This window comes from Clytia hemisphaerica, unplaced genomic scaffold, assembly GCF_902728285.1.
Source record: "Clytia hemisphaerica strain Z4C2 unplaced genomic scaffold, Clytia hemisphaerica genome assembly, whole genome shotgun sequence".
Taxonomy (NCBI): Eukaryota; Metazoa; Cnidaria; class Hydrozoa; order Leptothecata; family Clytiidae; genus Clytia; species Clytia hemisphaerica.
The window spans coordinates 1,460,126-1,484,330 of NW_027104175.1; the positions used below are offsets into that span (position 1 = coordinate 1,460,126).

General features: G+C 35.0%; 2 protein-coding genes across 3 annotated transcripts in view; both read right to left on the reverse strand.

Annotated features, from left to right (window-relative positions):
• LOC136814408 (cyclin-J-like) lies at positions 1-23,669 on the reverse strand. Of its 2 annotated transcripts, none has more exons than XM_067070948.1 (6): positions 23,525-23,669; positions 21,997-22,157; positions 20,931-21,057; positions 17,128-17,285; positions 11,872-12,031; positions 1-431 (listed from the first exon to the last, which is right to left on the reverse strand). In XM_067070948.1, exons 1-6 carry the CDS (start codon positions 23,650-23,652, stop codon positions 398-400), a joined length of 768 nt encoding a protein of 255 aa, XP_066927049.1. In that variant the 5' UTR covers positions 23,653-23,669; the 3' UTR covers positions 1-397. The 2 variants fall into 2 exon arrangements, with proteins under 2 accessions (XP_066927049.1, XP_066927050.1); XM_067070949.1 differs by lacking the exon at positions 1-431 and adding an exon at positions 11,078-11,380.
• LOC136814452 (uncharacterized) overlaps positions 1-24,205 on the reverse strand; it is a 792,139-nt gene that overhangs the window by 339,652 nt on the left and 428,282 nt on the right. The gene's annotated exons all lie outside the window — the stretch shown is intronic.

Genomic DNA, 24,205 nt, shown 5'->3' on the forward strand with positions numbered 1-24,205 from the left:
GAAGCCTTATAAAGTTTGTCAGAGCTAAATTTGTACGCTCGATTTTCACAAATATACTTTATCAAATTTCCCACAATCTAGCCCCAAAATCACTTGAGTGACCAATATTGAATAACCCAATAAGAAAAAAAGGTCTGCGAGCGCGTGTAAAAGTCCAATACTGGTGAAAATAAAAATGTTTGTTATGGTCTATTCTGTAAAGTAGCATTTTCAGAACAACCTGAAAGCCAGTTAATTGTAGTTGGTGCTTTAAAAATATTATAATGAATATTTTGTGTAGATGTAACCCACATCTTTAACTTTCCCTCTCGAGAAATACAATTCAGAGAACAAAACGAACATGTTTACAGAATTTCGTCAAAAGCGTGTTTCCACTCCATTTGTTGATGAGCAGGCGTTATTTGGAGCGGTCATCGTCTTCTTGGTAAAGCCTGAATGAAAATTAAAAAGATTTTATGAAAGTTATGAGAAAACTATCGCTGAACTTCTTTTGAGGAAAAACTAATAACAACCAACTTCAACAAAAAAGGGTTGGTTCCATTATTTAGAAATTCTTTTTGGATTTTAACATTTTCGGGATTTTAACGATAGCATCTTTCGGATGTTTTATTCCTCATAAAAATAAGCCAGCAAAAAGTGACTTAAAAGTAAAATTAAGATTTTCCCTAAGTAGAATTTAAATCAAAATAAATTTCCCAACCCACTCTTTTTGAAAGCTTCAAGAATCCATAGCATTTTTTGAACCTTTCAAAGGTAAAACTGCAGGGCTGCATCACCGTTTACCTTATGCATAAAAGAAAAAGAAATTTTCATTACCGTATTACTTCGAAAAAACGCCCCCGTCTTTTAAACGTCCCCACAAATGAACGCCCCTCACTCAAGAAAAGATTTTCAATGAACGCCCCTCAAATAAAAGCCCCTTTCGAGGGAGGCGTTTACTTGAAACAAGTACAGTAGTAAATGATAAATATGTGAAGGAAAACTTAAATGTGTTAAACTTTCAGCATTAAAACTAATTTTGACCAATCTTACACTATTTACATCTCTAAAATGGCTTATTTGAACTGAATGAAAAGGAAAAGGAAGAACAAGGTTCCCATTTACTTAATTAAAATGACCTTGGTTGATACACACACCAAACCCACTTTGCACCTCATCTTCTTGCAGCCAAGACGTTTTGAGCTGCTCAAAATGCAACATTTCATCTGCACTAGACTTCCATCCTACATGATAACGGTATGCAAGGATGGAAGACGAACTGGCTGCAAATATATATGTCCAAACTGCGTCACTGTCTCAAGAGATTTACTGGCAATAGTTCCTTCACCTGGATCACAGCCTTCATTAAAAACGGCTGCCCAACTGTCGAAGTTAAAAGAAACTATCAAAGAGAATGAAGAGACAATCGAGAAGTTGAAAACAACAAAACAGCATATAAAAAGAAGAAATTAAAAAACACAATTAAACACAATTAAAGAAAAAACTTTCGGATGACCTTGCATTTCACACTGTCGAGTACGTTGAGAAAAAGCTCGAGAAGAAGTTAGGGAATTTCAGGAAGGAAATCTTGTCAACATTAAAAGAAGAATGTAGAAAATCATATGCCGTGGTCACCTCTACCAAACGAGATGTTGTCACTCCTAGTAACGATATAAAAACTGCAGTGAAAGAAGTACATTTGGAGGAAGCAGCGGAAGAGAAAAAGAAGGTTGGTTAGACGCTCAATCATCATCATTATACATGGTGTTGAAGAACAAATCGACGATGCTGCCAGAACAAGTCTGAAGGTTAAACCTGATATCTTACGAATTTCTCTAATTGTTCAACCATCCGATGGAAAAAGGCGTCCTCTCATTGTTGCTCTGAAGAGTGAGGAGGAAAAAGAGAGCGTGTTTGGAAATCTTCCAACACTGAAAGGAGATGGCATCTACAATGGTGTGAGCATCTGCGAGGATTTAACTCTTGAACAAAGAAAGAAATATAAAGAACTGTCAAACGAAGCCAATAAAAAGAATTTGACGAAAGCAGATGGAGTATGGAGAGTGCGTGGTTTTGCAAAAAACGGGTTCCGTCTGAAGAAGATGAACACCGTCAACAAACAATAAACAAAACAAAGAAGTAAAAAAAAAGGCAAAAAAACAAACAAACACAAGAACCAATCTTAAAGTTTTATACACTAACACGGACCAATTAACGAAATCGAAGAAAAGAGAACTAAATAAAGTAGCAACCAAAGAACAGCCTGATATAATTGCAATTTGTGAAGTAAAAACAAAGAATGGGAAAAAAGAACGTCTGATCTAAGACTATTCAATCGAAGGCTACTCTGAACCTTACGAAACAAATGCGATAAATAATGTTGGGCGTGGTATTGTTATTCTCGTGCATGAATCAATAAAAAATCTTGTTCTAGAAATAAAACTCAAGAGCAAATTTCAAGAGGTGTGTTTGATAGAAGTCAAATTACAAGGGCCAAATTCTTTGCTGTTCGGCTGCAAGTCCAACCAACACGCCAACATCACACATCAACAACTCTAATCTCAACCTTCTTTTGAAGGAAATCGCAACAACTAAGCAATACAGCCACAAATGCATTGTTGGAGACTTTAACTAGAGATATCAATTGGGACAACTGGTCAACTCCACACGATGATACGAAGGAAGATGAGATGTTTCTTGAGACGCTAAGGGACACCTTGTTGGACAACAACATATGTTGACGAACCAACGAGTGCCAGAGGTACTGATACTCCGTCACTCATTGACCTTATTCTAAAAAACGAGGAAAGCCAAGTTAACAACCTGGTTCATCTTGCTCCGCTTGGAAAAAGTGATCACAGCGTTCTATCGTTTACATTCGAGTGTAGACTGGAGTCGTTTATAATGCGTGTAATATAGTAGTATAGGCGTTATATGCATGGTGGCCAGCCACATTTTAGTGCCCATTTCAAGGGTTTCAATGGTCATTTTGCATCAATTTTCAAGGGTTTCAAGGGGTCTTTTGACCAAATTTTCATGGGTTTCATGAGTTTGAAAGCCATAAAAACATAATTTCTAAGGGTTTCAAGGAAAAAGTCTAAAAAAGCCCAGTTATATTTGCATGTGATGAAAGAACTGCTTTATGTATGAACAGAATAGAAGTCAAACAGTTTAAAAGGTTATAATTTGCAACAAGTTAGTTTTTTAAAGAGTGTCCTTAATGCTACAAAAACTGTAGAATACTAGACTTACTGAAAAATTTCAACTCAACGTACTACAAATTTAAATGACAGTGAAACTCTAGGAAAAATTTCCTCAACAAAAACTTCAAAAAAATTTGGCCATGCACTTAAATACTTTTCACGGCACCATTCAATCGAAATTAGAAATCTCATTAGAAATGCTCAACAAATTTCAACTTACCTCAAAAGATTTCTTAAACTTCTTTTAAAACGATAGTTATAGTTCATTTTCTAGCTTTTTTTATAGCTTCAATCTGTTCATGAAAACTTTTAACCTCTTTCTGGTATTTTTTTTCTAGTTTTCACTTTTGCCCAATAGTTTGCCTTAAGCTATTTCCTTTTAAATTTCATTTTGCATTTTTTGGAGATCATCATTATATTCTTCATAACAATCATTGCGATCGTTTGACTGATGGTTAGTTGTTTGCGATTGAGGGTTTGAAAGTAGCTCCTCAACCTTTTCATCCTTGCGAGTTTTCTGTTTCTCAAGTTTGTTTTTCTTTAAATACTCTTTGTATTTCGAATGGGCGTTTAGACAGCTTACTCTCAGCTCAGGATCAATGAAAAAATCATGCTCTGACGACCCGGATGAAGTAACGTTGTCATAAATCATTCTTTGGGCAATAAGTGAACGATTTGATAGGTTTTCTACTAAGATTTCCGAGTTGATTGAAAAATGACTTTCTGTAGATGTAGCCCTAACAAGTAGATAACAAGAATATAGTATAACGACAAAACTGCTAAATTCATCAAATTAAATAATGGAAGGAACACCATAGAATGTGCAATGATCTAGATAAAGAAAATCAATCATTAGGTTATTGGTCAGCCTAAGCTGAGCATTCAAATAGGTAAAATTCAGTTCTTCTTCCATCATCATCATCATAAGACGGCAAAAAAAAAATCCGATTTCCCGATTTCACTTCGATTTCTAAACTTTCTTCCGATCGGGTTAACTTATTGAGTACTTTTAGCGTGCGTTGTTTTTACAGATCATAGTGGTGTTTCAAGATGGCGGCTCAAGCAATGTGATAAGTCAGTGTTCTGAGTGTTGTACCAAAGTATTTCCAGTGTAAATCTGTTGCAAGCTTCAATTTCTGTCATTTATTTTTTTAACTCGGCAAATTAAACGGCATACCGGATAAGTGGGATGGGGGAACCTGGGAACCTAAAGTGGGAACCTAAATGAACACCTGAAAAGTGGGATGGGGGAACCTAAGTGGGAACCTAAATGAACACCGGAAAAGTGGGATGGGGGAACCTAAGTGGGAACCTAAAATGACCCGGAAAAGTGGGATGGGGGAACCTAAGTGGGAACCTAAATGAACACCGGAAAAGTGGGATGGCGGAACCTAAGTGGGAACCTAATTTTTTTTTTTTTTTTTTTTTTTTTTTTTTTTTTTTTTTTATAGCAATATATTTCGCACTTCTATTGACCTCCTATGAAACAGAACTTATGATTTTACATTTTATAAAGTTTTTTCTCCCTTTCTTTTATCAAACGCTCTTTGAAGACTTGTAAGGATGGTGCTTCAACAATATCTTCTTCTAGATCATTCCAAGGTTTCACACTTCTGTAAAAAAGAGAGTTGCTTTGGTAGCCTCTCATACCGTCATTAGCAAAGTTCCTTTGAAGCTCGTAATCCTGCTGACGTCGTGGTCGTGTTCGAGGAGTAAATTTATCTGATCTTATAGACTCGTCATAAATGTGGAGGTTCTTGAAAACTTCCACCATATCACCAACTTGCCGCCTGGTCTTTAGGCTAGGTAGATTGATGAGTCGTAGCCGATCTTCGTATGAGTAGTTTCTATAGCAACTAACTAGCCTTGTAGCTCTTCGTTGGACGCCCTCGATTGCATTGATATGTTTGATTAGCCTTGGAGACCATACTACATGTGCATATTCCAAATGGGGTCTGGCAAATGCAATGAAAAGCGTTCGAAACATATCTGGTGAGAGAAATTCGAAGCTCCTGCTAATCAAGCCAACGATAGAGTTAGCTTTCTTGATTTTACTGAATATATGGGCTTCAAAGGTCAGGTCACTATCGATTATCACTCCTAGATCTTTTTCTTGGTCAACATGTTCTAGAACAGATCCTGATAGGGATGGACATATTTGATGTTCCAAAATTTAACCCAGTGTTAAAACATGACACTTGTTCGGATGAAATTCTAAAGGCTTTGACCAAATTTTAAACCCTTAGAGTGCACTTATTCTCATTTTTGCTAATTTCCACCCTTAAAGTGTACTTTGGGAAGCTTGGAAAAAAGGGCCGCACGTACGGTAGGTCGTTTACCTTGAGTGCCCCCCCCCCGTGGATCTATGCTTATGTGTATTGAAACGTGGCAAGCCGTGCAATATGTTCTATTTTACTATCAAACATTTTTAATTAATGAAGTGTGTTCACACGCTGTACTGTTTGGTTGGTACAGAAAGAAAAACGAGCTAGAATCCGTTAAATGCTAAGCGACCCCAGCCCTGACCCGAAAATTGGAACTGCTAATAAAAAACAATGTGTATTGCATCAAGAGTGAACAAAAACTAGATCGTAAATAATGTTTTACTAGATTCTGTATTCAAGCAAATTAGATCCGTGCAAAAGAAAGAAGAGGCTCTAAGTTATCCATCGAGCTATGAACGAACTTCTAATTCCTTCTAGATTTGAAGATATGACGGTTTAAAGTTTAAAGTTTAAAGTCATTTAAGTCAATTTACTAAAAAGAACCTTTCAAAAAGATGCGCTATAAAACTGCTGATAAATGAACATGCTTTTTTGAGCTAATTGAATAAATAAATTCCCTTTGTTTTATTTTCAACATTATTGTTTGCGAACCGTAATGTAAAAAGTAAATAACTGGTGTTCTTATTATGATAAAAGGTTTTTTCTTTCCTTGCATATAATATCTTTCTTATCTTTATGTATTTGTTTTTAAAGAAAAATAATAATAATAATAACAAATTAGGTTCCCACTTTAGGTTCCCGGGTTCCCCCATCCCACTTTTCAGGTAAAAAATATGTGCACATCTTTTCAAAATTTTCAAAATTTGAAAAGTAAACACAAATCGCCATTTTCAATAGACCTATTTATTTAAGCATAAAGGAATTCTTCTTAAACTACGATAAGACTTGCTATCGAGCAAGTCTTATTTTTCGCTTATGTATTTGTTTTTAAAGAAAAATATTTCAATTCTATTAATAATTAAACAACTTAGGTTCCCACTTAGGTTCCCCCATCCCACTTTTCCGGTGTTCATTTAGGTTCCCACTTAGGTTCCCCCATCCCACTTTTCAGGTGTTCATTTAGGTTCCCACTTAGGTTCCCCCATCCCACTTTTCAGGTGTTCATTTAGGTTCCCACTTTAGGTTCCCAGGTTCCCCCATCCCACTTATCCGGTATGCCAAATTAAACACATGATTTTCATCAAGGGGATTCTTTTTCTACATCTCTTAAAGGTTTAAAGCCGTTTGCTCAAGTTTTTGTTTATGTTGAATTTTCTGATACTTTTTATTGCTGCTTTTTATTAGTTTTTGCAATAAGAACATATTTTTCTTGTTTGTCTCTAGGGGGGAATTGATGGTGTTATAATGTTATTGGAATTTGATAAAGTTTACAAAAGTACAGCTACTGTCTAAAATTGATAAAGACTGGATGCAATCGTGCTTTTTTGGACTTGGACGTGTTTGATAAGGCGAATCGCAAAAAATTGTTTGGTTCCCGTCATTTCTACTTTAAAAGTCGGGGTCGGTCGTTCGAAAATATTTTTCTGTTAAGAAGCAGCTTTATCTTGTTGAAAGGGAATCCGTGTGGACTGATCCGAATTAAAAAATTGAGAAACCGTGGATAAACTGGTTTTCGGTTTACTCTCCATTAGCATGCGGCCCGCTACTTCGATTTGAAAACTTGTAAACACAGAGTGTGCAGAGGTCGACAGTGGAAATCCAGCAAAGCAGCGGAAAAGCTTTCTGACTCTCCAACTCTACCTGCTGACCGTAAATTAGGGTCGGTCAGATGACGGGAACCAAATGATGACATCACATTTCCTATTATTAGACTTGCAAAATTATGACAAATGGTCTTTGGAATTTTATCAATTATATTAATATTAATATATACAGTTCTTGTTGAAATTAATCAAACTATTTTTCACGCAGTTCCGGACGCAGATTGTGTTTTTCTAACCTTTTCTAACCTTGGCGCACGTTTTGACTGAATGATGGAATGGAATGAATGGCGATAACAGTTTATACATATCTCTTATCAGACTTGCAGAAAGCGGACTGCAGAAAGTTATGAAAAATGGTTTCTAGAATTTAATGAATTATACCGTCAAGTTACACAACATGCACACTCTCGTCACAACTTGCACAGTCATAACAAACAGATCCATCTGGTCTTCAATTAACATTGTTTTAAAGTTTAAAAAACACTGCCAGTGCTTGGCACAGAAGAGAGGACTCCCAGTTGAAATTAATTGCTACTCCGCTGCCCTGTTGAATTTATTTATTATGGTCGTGTGTTTATTCCGCCAAGGCGGTAAGGCGATCGCCCAAATTCATAGACCAATCAAAAGGTAGTTTAAAGAAAAACGGGGGAAAAATGAGCTTCCCCGCATAGTTATGAATTTTAAGTTTTGCTTTCGATTATCATTTGCGACCAGCAAAGTCTTCAAGATGGTTGTGAACTTGACGGTACTACAAAATTTATTTACGCAGACTGGATGCAAATTATGTTTTTCTGACCTTGCCAAATTTTGGCTTTGACTGAATAGCAGTCAGTTTTTACGTACTTCATTGGCCTTGCACACAACTGACTAATGGTTTCTGTAATTTAACCAAGTCTACCAAAAATACAGTTCCTGTTGAAATGTTATAAATATGAACTACGTTTTGCAAAGTTTTTGATGCAAATTGTGTTTTTCTGGAGTTTGCACTTTGTGACTTAAAGCTTGTAGCTTGTTAGTTTAAAGTGTTATTGGAGTTTTATCAAGTAAAACAAAAAGTACAGTATTCTATGTATATTTGATGGATATCTTAATTTTGGTTCTGACGTTTTGGCAATTTTCTTATTTATTTCTAGTATAACACTTTAGTCAGATATGGATATTGTCTACATCCAACAGAAAAATGTGTCATAACTGACTGGAATGAAATTAACAAAAAGTTTAATTACACCACTGTATGTTTCTCTTTTATTTTATAGTAATGAACTATAGCTTAATTGTTTGATGTCATAGAAACAGTGCTACAATGCTAAAGAGAAGTATACTTTGAGCTTCTCGTGGGGAGGGGGGTTGGAGGAGCTCTCAGGCTTGTTTTAAATAATTTTAAATCAAGTTATCAAATGTTTCACATTTTGTACATTATTCAACATTTTTAGTCTACTCTGTGTTTCAGTACATCTCTTACATCTGTTAACCCACTTATTAAAGCTATCTAGCTAAGCTCTATTGGCTGACCTTCCAGCCTCGGCTGGTTTATTCACTTTTATCCCCAAAATTTTGTATTTTAAAAGTTCTTAATGAACAAAAACCCATTCCAGATTTCTGAATTTCAAGGGTTTCAAGGGTGTAAATTCCATAGCTCAAGGGTCTTCAGAAAATCTTCATATTTTTAAGGGTTTCAAGGAAATTTTCAAGGGTAGCAAAAAAATCAAGGGTGTTTCAAGGGTTTCAAGGATTTCAAGGGTCGCTGGCCACCATGGATATAATACGATTATTGTTACGGGATTTAGTTTGTATAAACGACTGGAAGAATCCGGTATTTCGGCCTTATACCGGGTGCACCAAAAAAAAGTATACAAGTTTGTCGAGATATTGTGAGCTTCAAGATTTAAATTATTTATTCAATCTTTTTTTATTGTATAGAGGATGCTCTAACTTGAATTTTGAGCTATTATACATTAAATTTGAAAAACTAGTTCGAAAGTTATTACCAAAAAAACTGACTTTTTTTCAATGTCGAAATTTTAAAAAATCATTAAAAACAGCAATCACGCTATAAATAAGACAAAAATGACAAAAACATAATTTTATTGTTTTTTTGGTTCTTTTTTTTCTCTTATCTTATATTTTGCCAACAGTTTGTCCATCTTATTTGCACGTCATAAACATTTCCAACACCAGCAAACTCAATGCAGACCCAAGTTCTTTGAGAATAGTCGAGATCTATTTTTTCAAAAAATTTCTCACATAGCACACACACATAACGTCAAAACCTCTCTTGGAGATTTCCAAAATTTCTTTTCAGCTTTTCTAAAAATGTTATCCCACATGGGAATAGCTTGTTTTACCATATTCTTAAATTCTTTAACGAGTTTTCGTATTTTTATGTATAAAGAAGGTACATTATATGACCCCTAAAACAGAGACGGCCCCCAAAACGGAGACGGTCCCTAAAACGTAGGTCGTCATTAAAATGAGGATTCTGACCTGTGGATTTATCAGAATTAGACGATTTTTGTTTATTTTGAAATAATGATGGTTATACTTAGAAATGAGCATGTTTTTGATGGTTTGAGACTGATTCAAAATAATTCAAAATAACATATTTGCGTCTGAAGGGAATATTTCAACACCAAAATGAGATAAAAATTGCATATAACTCAGTCTAGCTCCTTGGATAGTGAAAATAAGTTATCAAAATGGTGTATAGGAAACTTTCTACACCTAATACCTTTCAGAAAATGCAGATACATCTGTGACTTTAGAGGATGGGTAAAATATATAGCATCTTAAAGGTCAACCAGTATTTTGGGGTCCTAGAACCAGCATTGATAAAACTGAAAAGGAGAAAAATACCTTTAAAACTGAAGATTTTCAGTTTCAGTTAAACTGATTTTCTAAAGTTTTCACAGCATATCCCATAGATGAATGGAACTCTTTTCAAAAGAAATTGGTTTTCAGAAACTTGATTAAGACGTTGTCAAATCAAAATTATCATTTTGAAAATTTTAAAATTTTTAAGTTTGGACTTTGCATCATTGAAAATCTTGAAATATTAAATAAAAATCATAAATTTTACATCCATCGGGTCGTAAATTTAAGGGAAACCACCAATATGTTCATAGTTTCTCCTCCTATTACCATTGGGCTTAATAATTTGATTTTAACTACATCTACGTTTTGGGGGCCCCAAACCTGCATTTTGACAACCAGGGGTATACTGTAAAAATTTTATCAAACAAATTTATATCTAAAACCCTCTAAATCACATTTCAAAACTATGGTCAAAATTTTGTATTCATATCTTAAAGATATTTCGAGAAATCGAAACCTCCGTTTTGGGGGCCATTAGAAAAAAGCTACCTATCTTTAAGCGATTGAAAAATATTGTTGAAATTGAAAATTTTGAAAAAGAACTTCCGGGAAATAAATGTTAAAGTTTTTCATGCAGCAAAAATTTTTGTAAAACCTCTTTTCCTCTAGATTTGAGAGAAATTTTAAATTTGATCAACGTTTTGGGGGCCACATACTGTAAGTGTCAAGAGAAAAGTTTGCTCGCTGTTTTTGATGATTTTTTGGAAATTTTTTTAAATAATTTTCGAATTACTTTTTCAAACCTAATGTATGATAGCTCAAAATTCAAGTTAGAGTATCTTCTATGCGATAAAAAAAGAATGAACAAAAAATTTAAATCCACAAGCTCACAATATATCGACAAAGTTGTATACTTTTTTTGGTGCACCCGGTAGATACCCCGGCTAGCTACGCAGAAACTTGCGTAGCGAGAAAACAATTTATCAAGCAACAACAAACTTGAGCGGGAAAAAAATATAACTGCAATATTGACTGTCTTTTTGCTTTATTTCTACTATGTCTGAATTAGATAACTAGCTTGCTAGACTAATCCGAGTGTTATCTTGAACCAGAATCCACAGGCAAAAACTACATGCTACAAGAGGACTAGAGGAACAGATTTGTAGACAAGCAAAGAGAAGTCCTAAGAAATTTTGGAAACACATTCGTAGCTCAATGAAAACGAAATCTGGAATTTCTCCTCTTCTACTCGACCCCAGATGATGAGAAATGACTTCGTTTTACGGACGACGATAAAGCCGACATCCTGCAGGGTCAGTTTTGCAGCGTCTTTACAAAAGAGCCTTCTGGGATGCTACCTGAGTTTCATTCAAGAACGACAACAAATGCATCATTCAACCTAACAATAGACATGGTCATTAAAGAGTTCAAATCAATGGGACCAGACGAGATTCACCCTATCATGCTAAAAAAGCTTGCGTTTTATATAGCTACTCCTTTACATATTATCATGTCCAAATCATTCATAGAGTACCTTGCCGGACGATTGGAAAATTGCTCATGTATCTCCAATTTATAAGAAAGAAAAATGAACCTGACAGTAAACATCAGTTGAATGTAGACTAATGGAAAGAATATTATCCAACAAACAACATAGGTTTATGAGCAAACAATCGACGTTGACACAGCTACTTCACTATTTGGACAAATGTGCAGACTCGATATCAAACGAAAAGGTGGTTGATGTGATTTATTTTGACTTCGCAAAGGCCTTTGACACCGTTCCGCATCGTAGACTATTAAAAAAGCTGGATGCCTATGGCATCAGAGGAAAAGTCCTTCAAGAAGTGGTAGAATTGGACTGGGTTCGGGATTGGAAATTGTTCTTACCTGATCATTTTATCGACACATTCTTCGATTTGTTGTGAATCGTACTTTGTAATCCACTCCAATGAGTGGCACCATGTCGGAGTGATCTTCAAACAAAGTCTCGACGCTGCGATCGCCGACGATGTGACGATGGATGGAAGATAATGATTGAACTCGTGGTCTAATGATAAAATCAATAAATTTGCATTGTACACGCTTTTTCTTTTATTAGAATACACTTTATAAGAATGTCTATGATGAAAATAGCCAAAAAATTAAGAATATGCTAATTGAATACCACCATCATGGAGTGCTCACTCCTTTCACAGAAATGCCATTTTATGCTTTTATGAGACGTATGTACTAAATGTTAAAATCTAGTCTGAATCAGGATCCTAACCTATAAGAATGTTGTAAGAATGAATTTCCCAAAAAAGTTAAGAATATCCATGATGAAATGAATTTACACCACTCTCATAAAAAAAGCGTGTACTACTTCAGCAAGAACCCCCCTCACGTTTAGAAGTCTGTTTTTAATTTAACTCTTTGGTATTTGGCCCAGCCGCGCAGCGCAAGTGGGCCTTTAAAAAGCAACTGACCGAAAAGATTTTGGCTTTGTCGGAGCCTGTGCGCGCAATAAATTAACAAGTCCAGTAGTCCAGGCTAAACCAGCGGCCGATTTAGAATTTTTGCCTCGCCTACCCGCACGATGTTTGACCTACTCTTATATTGGATTGAATTGGTAGTAAAGTCAAATTTCATTTTCTTTATGGCAAAGTATTTTTTAATGTTCATCTTTCAAGATGGATGGAGTCAGGTCAGGGAGCAAGTGGGAGAATTTGGATGTTGGAGTTTTATATTTCCAGCTTGACAGAGACTTTTTTCAAGTAAACTTATGTTGTAAGTCATTAAAGAATACTCAAATGCAGTTCATGTGTAATTTTGAATAAGTTTGGAATGTTTTTCATGATGCTACCCGTGAAGATGATCAATTTTGGATTTATCGCTCTAAAGGGTCGGTGGCTGGATTTTTCAAACCTGACAGAGAATTTTTCCACGTAAACTTATGTTGTAAGTTATTAAAGGATACTAAAATGCAACTCATGTGTAAATTTGAATAAGTTTGGAATGTTTTTCATGATGCTACCCGTGAAAATGGTCAATTTTGGATTTATCGCTCTAAACGGTCGGTGGCTGGTTTTTCAAACCTGACAGAAAATTTTTCCACGTAAACTTATGTTTTAAGTTATTAAAGGATACTAAAATGCAGCTCATGTGTAAATTTGAATAAGTTTGGAATGTTTTTCATGATGCTACCCGTGAAAATGGTCAATTTTGGATCGCTCTATAAACGGTCGGTGGTTGGATTTTTCAAACCTGACAGAGAATTTTTTCAAGTAAACTTATGCTGTAACTCATTAAAGGATACTAAAATGCAGCTCATGTGTAAATTTGAATAAGTTTGGAATGTTTTTCATGATGCTACGCCGTGAAAATGGTTAATTTTGGATTTATCGCTCTAAACGGACGTTGGCTGGATTTTTCAAACCTGACAGAGAATTTTCCCAAGTAAACTTATGCTGTAACTCATTAAAGGATATTAAAATGCAGCTCGTGTGAGTGTAAATTTGAATAAGTTTGGAATGTTTTTCATGATGCTACGCGTTAAATTGATATTTCTGAACTTTGGAATGGCGGTCAACATTTGACATTTGAAGTTTGTGAATTTATTTAAACCAATTTTTTCTTTCATACTAGTAACAAAAACATAAAGTAAATCTATTAAATACATATATTGCGTATCATTTATCATTACTGACCTTCCAGGGCAGCTGGTTTTTTTGGTTTTTTTCATTCAGCCAATTTTCGAACCTTTTTAACTTTTTGAATGTTCTGTATTTCAATCTCTGCCGAAAATGTGTGCATTAGGATTCTAAGATTCGATGTTTTCTTTCAAACCCTAAAATTGCAAAAATACGATTCCGCAAACATTGGTTCTCTTAAGGTATATACCCAATACAAACGACATTTGGTTATTGCCACATCAGCTGGGCCTTCATGCCGCTTCGGCTTCTTGTTGGTATTAGATTTCCATACAACATCATTGTTTCTGGATTTTCCAGTGTTTTTTGGAAACTCGATCTCAAATTCAACCTCCTGGGTTTAGGGGGTTGCTCTTTTGAGTAGCCCATTTACATGAAATTCTAAACAAGTCGTGTACTCAAACATTCAAAGAAATACAGGATTTTGAAGTTCAAAATTCTGTCAGTTAGAGTACGATTGACATCGAATTTTGTCTAAAATGTAACAGATTTCACATGATAAATATATCTTTTTGAGTGTTTAAGTATAAGACTTGTCCTAGTATAGTAGGGGTCAAAACCTTAGGATCCGTGTCAACTTTTCTAGGGCGCAACCACATGAAGTTCATTCAAAAGTTTAATGTATTTGAAGACATTTTCGCGAGGGGGGTCCGCTACTAGGGCCCGGCAAAATTTTTTATTGGCCAAAGACTGAGGTTACAGGCAAAACTGTAAAGGCAAAAAATGGGTAAACAAGTGACGATTTTTGAACCTCGTGTTCAACGGAAACGATTGATACCATCGCATAGAGCATGAAATTCCGAGCCAAAAAGTATAATACAATAAGTCCCATACTCAAACAAACGAGGAGATACGGCCAATTGAAGTTTGAAAAACTGTCAGTTCGAATACGATTGACGTCAAATTTTGTCTAAATCATAATATATTATGACAGTATTTCAAACTTCAAATGGTCGTACCTCATCCTAGAGGATGAGCAGAAGCCTCAAATTTTTTAAATCAACGCTTTGATCAGCCTGTCATCATCTCGAAGAAAATGTGACTCCTAATATAGAGTAGCAGTAACATAAACTGCGACCGTAATTTGACGCGACCCGATAAGGCTCCTTCCTTTCTCGAGAGAAGAGGAGGGCGCCAGTTGTCCACTGAGCCTTTATCCTTCTTTTAATTGCTGAGTATAAAACAGAGAGGCATCAGTACCATTTTGTATCAACTATAAAGACTTTGGTAAGACCAGGCCGGGGATTGAACCCACAACCTTAAGCGCCGTAGCCGAATGCTCTACCTTTACTACGATTTACTACTATTATTTACTACTGCGCAAATTATATTAGTACAAAAGTATTGGGACTGGTTAAATTGTTAGTAGGGTGTGATCCATATCGATTCTGATATCGATTTTAATAAACCATTTCGAAAAACTGAAAAAAAAATGATTTGAATGGTACAAAAAAGTAAAAACGCCAATTTGCAAATTGTAACATGAAAGTATGATTCTTTGTATCATTACAAATGTGCTTCAAGATAATTAGCATCAATTCTCCGATGTCTTTATAAACCATTGATTGTTTCGAAATATCAATTTAGTTGAATAAGCATCAAGAAGAAAGTAATCTCAGCTCAAAAGGAAGGAAGTATTATACGTTTGGTTGGCTATTTGTTGGGTGTTTTTTCGGAAAAAAGTTTTGTGTGAAAAATCGAAATTCAGCGAAATTTGATATAGACGGTAAACAACGATTTTGTTCGATGAACTTAATGCTAATTTTCCAAATTTCGCTCATACCGTAAGTCGATTTGACTGCTCGGGGTGAATAAGGAAAACTAAAGCTCGCCTTTTCCTGTATGAAATTGGTATATCCATACGGACAATAAACCTATACCTTTTTTTTAGAATACACCTATTTCCTATTAGTAGATTCATGTAAATAAATCACGAAAAAACGTCGGAAAAGCATATTTCTTTCAAAATGTGTAAAGTATGATGTAATCTTAGACATCTCAGCCAATCAGAGCTTTACTCGACGTTTTTTCGTGACTTTTTTAAATCTGATAATAGGAAATATGTGTATTACCAAGATCAATCCTTGAAATGGGCTCTTCCAAAAAAAATCCGTTCATGGGGGGTGGAGGATGAATTGTCCAGGGGTATTGAAAAAATACCAAAAAATTGCAATGTCCAGGGGGTAAATTCCAATGTCCAGGGGTAATTTTTTGTGTCCACGGGGTTGATTTGATGTTTGTCCAGGGGTATAACCCGTATCCAGGGGGTTAGAAATCAAAATGTCCAGGGGTAATTCATGAAAAAAATAATATATCCTCCACCCTCCACGAACGGATTTTTTCTGGAAGAGCCCTCTCCTTTACCACAATAAAATAGACTCTTCTAAAAAGAGTTTATTCTTTTAGAGAAAAATGGACGAGGAAAGGCGACGAGAAAGGAACAAAAATGCCATGATCAAATCAATCGAAGAGATAAATAAACTAACAAAAGAAGTCATGTTCAAAACAACTGAAATTAAAGAAACGATACAAATGTACCAAAGTTCAACAACTCCGATTGATGATGACGACTCGCCAAATACAGAAGCGGATCCATATCGGCCAGACGAAGAAGATAAGAAAGCTTTAAATAAATCGATCGCACAGGCTAGGCGACGGATTCAAGACACGGTCGATCAAATCAAGTCAACTCGTGAAGGAATCCGCGTCGAGCACATCAAAAGAGGAGAATTATTCAAGAGGTTATCAGATCTTAAAGCGAAGGAAAACGAAAAAAAATCTCACCATTTGTCAACTGAAGACCAATATGAGAATAAGATCACTGTCCAAAAAGTGAAAACTGTGTCCGGAGTGACTAATTATATGGGAAATAATACTAAAAGACGACCACGCAAAAATCTTTTATCCCCACAAGACATTTAATGGCGAGTTTTTGAGACCTTGAAAATACTAATTCACAATTCTTTTAACTTGTATGTGTTATACCAAACTTTTTCAAGAGCATACCTGCTGAAGGTTATACATAACTAACTAGTCTTTTAGATTTTAAAAATCTTGAAAAACTAAAATCTAAGATCTACTTATACATGTATCGAGCACTGTAAAAGACTGTACTTACATAACTAACTAGAACTATCAGCTATTTAATCCCTCCTATTTTATGATCAATCAACGAAGAAATGATATGTTTAAAAGTACTTTGCCCCTCCTAAGTCTTTGGAAGAAAGCAGCAAGTTACTTTACGGAATGATTTTTGCAACATTTATTTTTTGAGAGCTTGAAAAACTTTGCGCGAATTTAATTTCGCAGATCAGCGTGGATGTGCCTGAAATTAGCTGAAAATGGACTCGAAAATGCCAATTGGCCAAAAAAAATGGAGAAACAAAATACGAAAAAAACAAAAAAATGTAACAATAAGCGTAAAAAAAAACAAAATCAGAAAACGGAAACTTACTCTGTAGAGCAACTTCAAGGAAATACATGGTGTATTTTCGCAAGTACATTTTGGCTTTCTGAGGATGTGTGATTGTTTCGCCGCTGTGTTTGTCGTTTTCATCGATGGAATATTCCAGGTAGAAACCAATAAAATGAACTGGTGTAGGTAGAAGTAACCTGTAGAGAAAAATGTATAACACTTCAATGTAAAAAGAAGTGTCTGGAGAACTTTTTTATATTATACCATCAAAGTCAAAATATTTGATAAAAAAGTATTTTATCATGTGAATTTTTCTCTATATCTCTCTGATATTATATCGAGTTAAAACTGTTACAACCAGTACAACGATGTGGAACATGCGTTTAGCACAAGCTAGCAGTTAATATTTGAATACTTATTTTGTGGGCATTAACTAACGAAATGTGATTTCTATTAAGGGTTATTGATTTGATTCTTAAAAATTAATATTCTCATATTGTGCACCGTCCTCTATTAACGTTGTAAGAACTACCTTATCGGCCCTTTTTAAGCCGGCCCTAATTTAGCACCGGCACTAATTTAACGCCGGTCCCTTTTACGCCGGCCCTTATTACGCCACAGTCTAATCTTGAGCTTACGCCTAGGGCCGGTAATAACGCCAAAATTTGTAAAAATGGCTACTTATGCTTCAAAAATGTCATTTTTCAGTAGTAAACTGTTAAAAATTCCATCGAAAATCACTGATTTTTAAATATATTCAATAATTCACTGAAGTTTTAAATATGGAGTAAAACAATGGATAATTTTCGTCTTCCAATCATACTAAAATCCTATAAATTGAGAAATAATGATAAAAAATTAACGCCGCTTTTAGGTTAAAAATGCAAAATCTTGGCCCTTTTTAAGCCGATCCTTTTAACGCCGGCCCTTATTACGCCACGAGCCCAAAAATAACGCCAATAAGGGCCGGTGTAAAAAGGGCCGATAAGGTAATTACCGAAAGGTAAACCACCGTATATCAAGAGTTATTAATTTGATTCTTAAAAAGTAGATGCTTATAAAAAAAATTAATATGCTCATATTGCCGTCCGTTGTTGATTTTTTAAACTAATCACCAACAGATGCCGTATTACTTCGAATAAACGGGTGTTCATTAAAATTTTGGGGTTTTAGGAGGGGAGTTTATTCGAGGGGGCGTTTAACAGAAGGCGGCGTTTATTGAATAATTCATAAGCAAGGTTCCATTTGTAATGTGAATTGGAACCTTATTTTTCCTTTTCAGTTATCACTTGAGTACAAATAATTATGTCAATGTAGGAATGTAGAAATGGGTGGAGGGGCGTTTTTTCGAGGGGCGTTTAAAAGAAGGGGACGTATATTCGAAGTAATACGGTATATCTTCATCTATCAAGACATGAAGGCTAAAAAACGCGCGAAAGGCGTGCATGGTTATAGAAACTAGTGAACAAAAATTGAATTTAGTGTGTTCGTCCACCGTATCTAGTACTTTCGTTTTCTAATTTTCTTTCCTCGTCGCCACAGAATGCCTATTGTAATACTTTTGCTAAGGCGAAATTAAAAAAAGGGGAATTCCCTGAAAAAGTTTATACCTATAGTATATTGAAATAACTTTCATGTCTAAAAATATTGTTGAGAAAATTAATTTGATACTTCCCTGTACTTCCGAGAATCCGACAATTCTAAGAATTTTTTTCGTATTTGTCTAGCTAAGCAAAAGCATGACCGAAATACAACATAAATAAGTTTCACATTCCGTGCATTCCGTTTCATACATTTACGACCAATCGGTCGATTACAATTTTACCTTACAGCTATCCATATCTGTTTTTCATAAGAAAATTTTACCTCGGTACTGTTGTTTTTATACCATTATAAGAGTTAAGAACGATTGAATAATTTAAAAGTTATGGAATAAAAATCGAGTAAAATTTTTTCGCAGCAAATTTAAAGGAGCAAAATAGCAAATTATCATATAAAAACAGGATATAGTTATTATGTTTAGTTCTTATAAGTATTCTTATATTCATTTTTTAATTTCTGATTGAGTTCTCTTTCTCTACATCTGAATCACCAAACGCATCTAAGTTTAGGTACTTTTCGAACCAATTCGAGTACTGTGTTGAGCAAATTTAAGACACACAAAAAGTAAGTTAGTTGGAACAAAGATAACATCTTGTGTGGAAAGTTTTCATACTTTAAAACTACTACAACAATGGCCGATGATCAAAAACACCAGAAGCAGCATATAACACAGCAAATAATTGTCATCTTTGCCAGTAAAGATGAAGCTTATATCAAATATCCTGGAGAAAGCAATTTTATCGTTATGACGGGATTGTATGAGGTCAAGAGTGGAGGTCAAATAGACGAGCCGTTGGAAAACGTTGAAATTGAGTGTATTAAACAACCTGTTGAAAATGAAGACCAAAGTTTGAACTGTCCCACAGAAAACACTGAAAACTCAAACTAGTAACCAAGAATTTGAAGAATTCGTTAATAATTCTGGTTTTATGGACGCATAAATACTGTATTTTTTGGGAAAAATAATTTTTTAGTATCTTTGTTAAAATTTCTTTCATATTTCTTTATTTTTTAGCTTTTATCATGATAAAGCAATATTTTTAAATAGGGATCTTTTATAATAATGATATATAAAATAAATGAAAACTAATAATTGAGTTTATTGCGTGTCCTTTAACTGGATGACCTTTAATGTCAATATGAATCTACTTTCGGTTTAATCAAGACGAAAACGAAAGATTTCGCAATCCCTCTCTTACCCACGTCTGTTGATGAAATGGAAATCTGAAACATACATGTTCATAAATATGGGAGTACCTGGAGTACCTTTATGTATAATCAGGCACGACGGAAGCTTTTTATATCTGGTACGGCGAATGATGAAATTTAGGCGATTTTATAGCGATTTTACCGACGAAGAGGAAAATTTCGGTTTTTTTTGTGAAAATCTGGTACGTACCCGTTGTGTCTTGCCTGCTGATCGGATTTTTCCACTACTTTTTAACTTTTATTTTTACTGACTAAATTTTGCGAGGCAACTCCTCATACTTCAGAGTCCGTGACATATTTTTGACCCGCTTGGTCAATTTTTAGCACTTGTTCGTTATTACATACATTTACACAATATATTGGTCAGTGTTAGGAAAATGTTGTTAAGTACTCATAATATATGTAAAGCTATCCACGTAATAGGAATGAATCTACGAATCTGTTATTCGTGTTTATTTTTCATTTTTCGTTACATTTTTCCAACGCCAAGTAGTTATTTTTATTGGGATATTTATTTCTTTTCTTTCCGAATGGCGACCTCAGTAAGTGCTACTTACCCCACAGGACTCTTTGTCATCAAAAATTATAAAAAGCAAAGTTCAGCCAGATGTAGACTCACTGACCTTTATATACCCTGGACCATGTTTCTCAATCCCGCCCAGCCAAGAAAAATCTTTGATCGGAGTTTTTTTTTAAGTGGTACCCTAATGGCTTCGGCCAAAGATGGCAGATATAGCTTGGTCCAGGGATATAAAGGTCAGTTGGTAAACTCTTGCCTACCAGTTAGACGAACATTATGGAAATGAAGTTCTCACATCACATCTGCTTGAGCTAATATCACATTCTATTTTATTTCCCAAAACGAATTGAATTTTTATCCTCCAATTTATACCCGTTATACTCAGATAATCTCCGACCAGACTTCACAAAACGGATTTCTAAAAACGCACAGCCGATTGCAATTCAAAAGGTGGTTACATTTTTTACCTGGTGAAACGATCTAAAAAACAAATGAAAAGAAATTTTCAAACCTCCATTCCAAAAGTGACATGATGTTCAGTTCCATTTCCAGGAAATCTTCAACTTCAAAATCGTTGGTAAAAATGGACTTCAACGTTTGCACACGTGGTATCAAATCATCTCGTTCGTCCACTTTTGCTGAAAAGAACAAAATCAAGGTGACATAAAAGATATTCTTATCTTGGCATGAGAAGACCTGAGTGGCATGTGACCATGTATCCATTGAGTTTCATGCCTGAAGGGCTACAGGCGAGACTCCAGAATGCCCGCGCATAGCTTTTACACAAACGCCGGATTAAAACTAAAATCTATCGATAGATTTCAAAAAATGTAGTCGTCCAAAACAAAGGAACCGCTAGATACAATCCGTCGTCATGATTACGGCGAGTTCTATGCGTGTTTTGGATGGGAAATAAGTGGCTTCAATTTCTCTTGCCTGAGAAGGGTTAAAGTTTCGCCTCTAGCCCTTCGGGCTGGAAACTCAATGCATGTATCCCTTCCCTCTTAAATCGGAGTGTTAGTGGAGTTCAGTCAGGTCATAATTGAATATGCAAATAATCAAGCATAATAAACTGATAATGATAACGAATTGCTGTGAGAGAGACTTCTTAAAAATCTTAAAAATCACCAGAAAGGCTCGCAGCTAATTTGTAATTTCTCATTAGAATTAAAATATATTTGACTTGGCTACTTTTAATAATAATTAATATCGATTTTAGAAGGGAAGACTAAGCCGGAACGCTGACTGGTCCCACCTGATGATTAAAGTTACATGAATACATGCAACATCGTAACACATAATCAGAAAAAACTAATGATGGAATCTTGAGAAAATTGTAAAAACTGGTTTTTCCGACTTATTTCTAGCACTTTCGGCCGGAAAGATATTCTTTCGAATATCGGGCTGCCATACATTTAAGGTATTGCCATTTTGCACCAGTTTATAAGACCTCCAGGTAGGTCCAAAAATTGTATCAAATTGATTTGAAAATAGTCTCGAAAAATTCCGTAATGAAGTATCACTCTAATAAGGTACTGAACACAGTATCTGGACTGAAAGAATGCTTTACTACCTACTTGCCACGTAAAGACAACAGATAGCCATCAAGTTGAGTTGGTTTTGCTTTGGGAAATCCATCTTATCCATGACAGAATCCATGAGTGCGACACCAAGGTGTACCATACCATGGGTGAGGTGAAGCTTTTCACCTATCAACGCCAACCAGTCAACTAAGTACCTTTGAATAAATATAAATTTATTTTTCATTATCATATTTAAAATAGTTTTTTGATTTGATATTACAGGCATCCAAAGTAGACTTAAAATGTCCAACTTTTGAGGACTGTAACAGTTTGCCTAGGAAAGATATGGAAAATCAGAAAAATGAAAAGTTCAAAGTTTTTGAAAAGTATAAATTCATTTCAGGCCCAGTAGAAAAAATCTTCCTTTTGTCTTCATTTTTCATCTTACTTTACAAAATATTTGAAAGATAACTTTCCAACAAGGTATGAATTTTCATTAACTATCTTCTTCTTTGAGAGCAATGTATCAAAATGTGCAGACTGTCAATTCTTTTGGAACAGACTTTAAAGATATCATCCCTAAGAAAAGCATCTTGGTTCGGCAATTTAGGTCAACATTTGTATGTACGAAAGCATCCACCGAAGGGGGACTTCAAAATATCTGTTCTGAAGGCACGTTCCAGCTGGATATGGCAGTCTGTTCATAGCGAACTAAAGAAAAAAGTCTGCTGGAAAAAAGTGGTCTGTTCTACTGAAGATTGGGACCAGCTGGAAAAATATGGTCTGTTCTACTGAAGATTGGGACCAGCTGGAAAAATATGATCTGTTCTACTGAAGATTGGGACCAGCTGGAAAAATATGATCTCTTCTTATGAAAAAATATTTGATATCTTATATTTATGAATAAGGTGTCTAAGAATTTCCTATCTGTTCTGAGGGGATTTCAAAAAAGTCCTGAATGTGGTTGCCTGGAGTGGCAGCTGAAAATTCTCCATCTGTTCTACAAAACATCTGGAAATTGCAGATCTGTTCGAACTGTTAGCTGGAAATTAAGTTTCTGTTCTTAAAAGTCCTTCAATGTCAAGCTGGAATTTAGCGATCTGTTCTCATAAGATTTTGTCAGCCCTGACAGATAAGAACAGTTAACTCGCGTAAAATCAATCTCCTGGTAATTTTGTATCTGTTCTGAAAGTTTTTTTACCTCCTAGCTGGAAAACTATAACTGTTCTGAAGTAAAAATTTCTCCCCTGGAAAACGAGGAACTGTTCTTAATTTCGTGGAAATCCTTCCAGCTGGCAAATCAGAACAGATATTTGCAAATTTTAGGTCGGTGGCTGCTTCTGTATGTATTCACAATCGATAGAACTGGTATTCTTTCTTTTTTGTAAAGATTTCAAAATTGAAATTCATGATGTGCACATTTTACACTTAACCAGTTTCTTCGCAATTTTATTGACCATCATACTCAATTTTGATATCATCGTCAGATCTCACTTTATCCAAATAAAACCAGGTGGATTATCCATTGCTCAAGACACCAATCTATAGCCCGCTACTAATCAAATGGAACAAGAAATCTCACCTTCGGAAGCATAACTGTGGTGAATTCCCTTGAAATTTAGGAGTAGATCTTTCTTTTTCTCTCAACACTTTGTGTGTGTCGTCAACAATATACGAGTCCTCCTCTAACGTCACTTCATTGTTGATCATTATAATTGACTCATTAATTCACTAGAAAAAAACAAAACAAAAAACGTGCTAACCTCCTCAAAGATTTCATCAGAAAACCAGTCCATTATTTATTCACTAAAAATACTTTAAAACTTAAATTTCAATTTTTTGCAGTTGTTGCAGAGCTCCTCAAGCTCAAACAAAGAAAACAATACTTTAAAGGAATTGTTGATTCAAGTTTTCCTTATCACTCTTTTAGATCTAATATACAGTCGAGTCAGTCGGGGTTAGCTTGAAGATTGAAAAGAAGAATCTAAAGATTAATGACAATGAATAAATCTAAATGTCATGCATGGCAAAACAGTTGTAAAATTTGCATTGTATTTAAAAATAATCCATAGGAATACAAAATTTCTTTTGGATTCATTTTGATATTTTAAATATTGGCTCAGCCTGGCTCAGCTCTAAAGTCCTTTATTTTCTATGTGGTTATTTTAACTCAAATTATGTACCAAAATAGCAAGAATGTATAAATTTCGAGCTCAAGAACAAGAATATAAACAGAATGCATCCACCGAAAACACTCTACAAG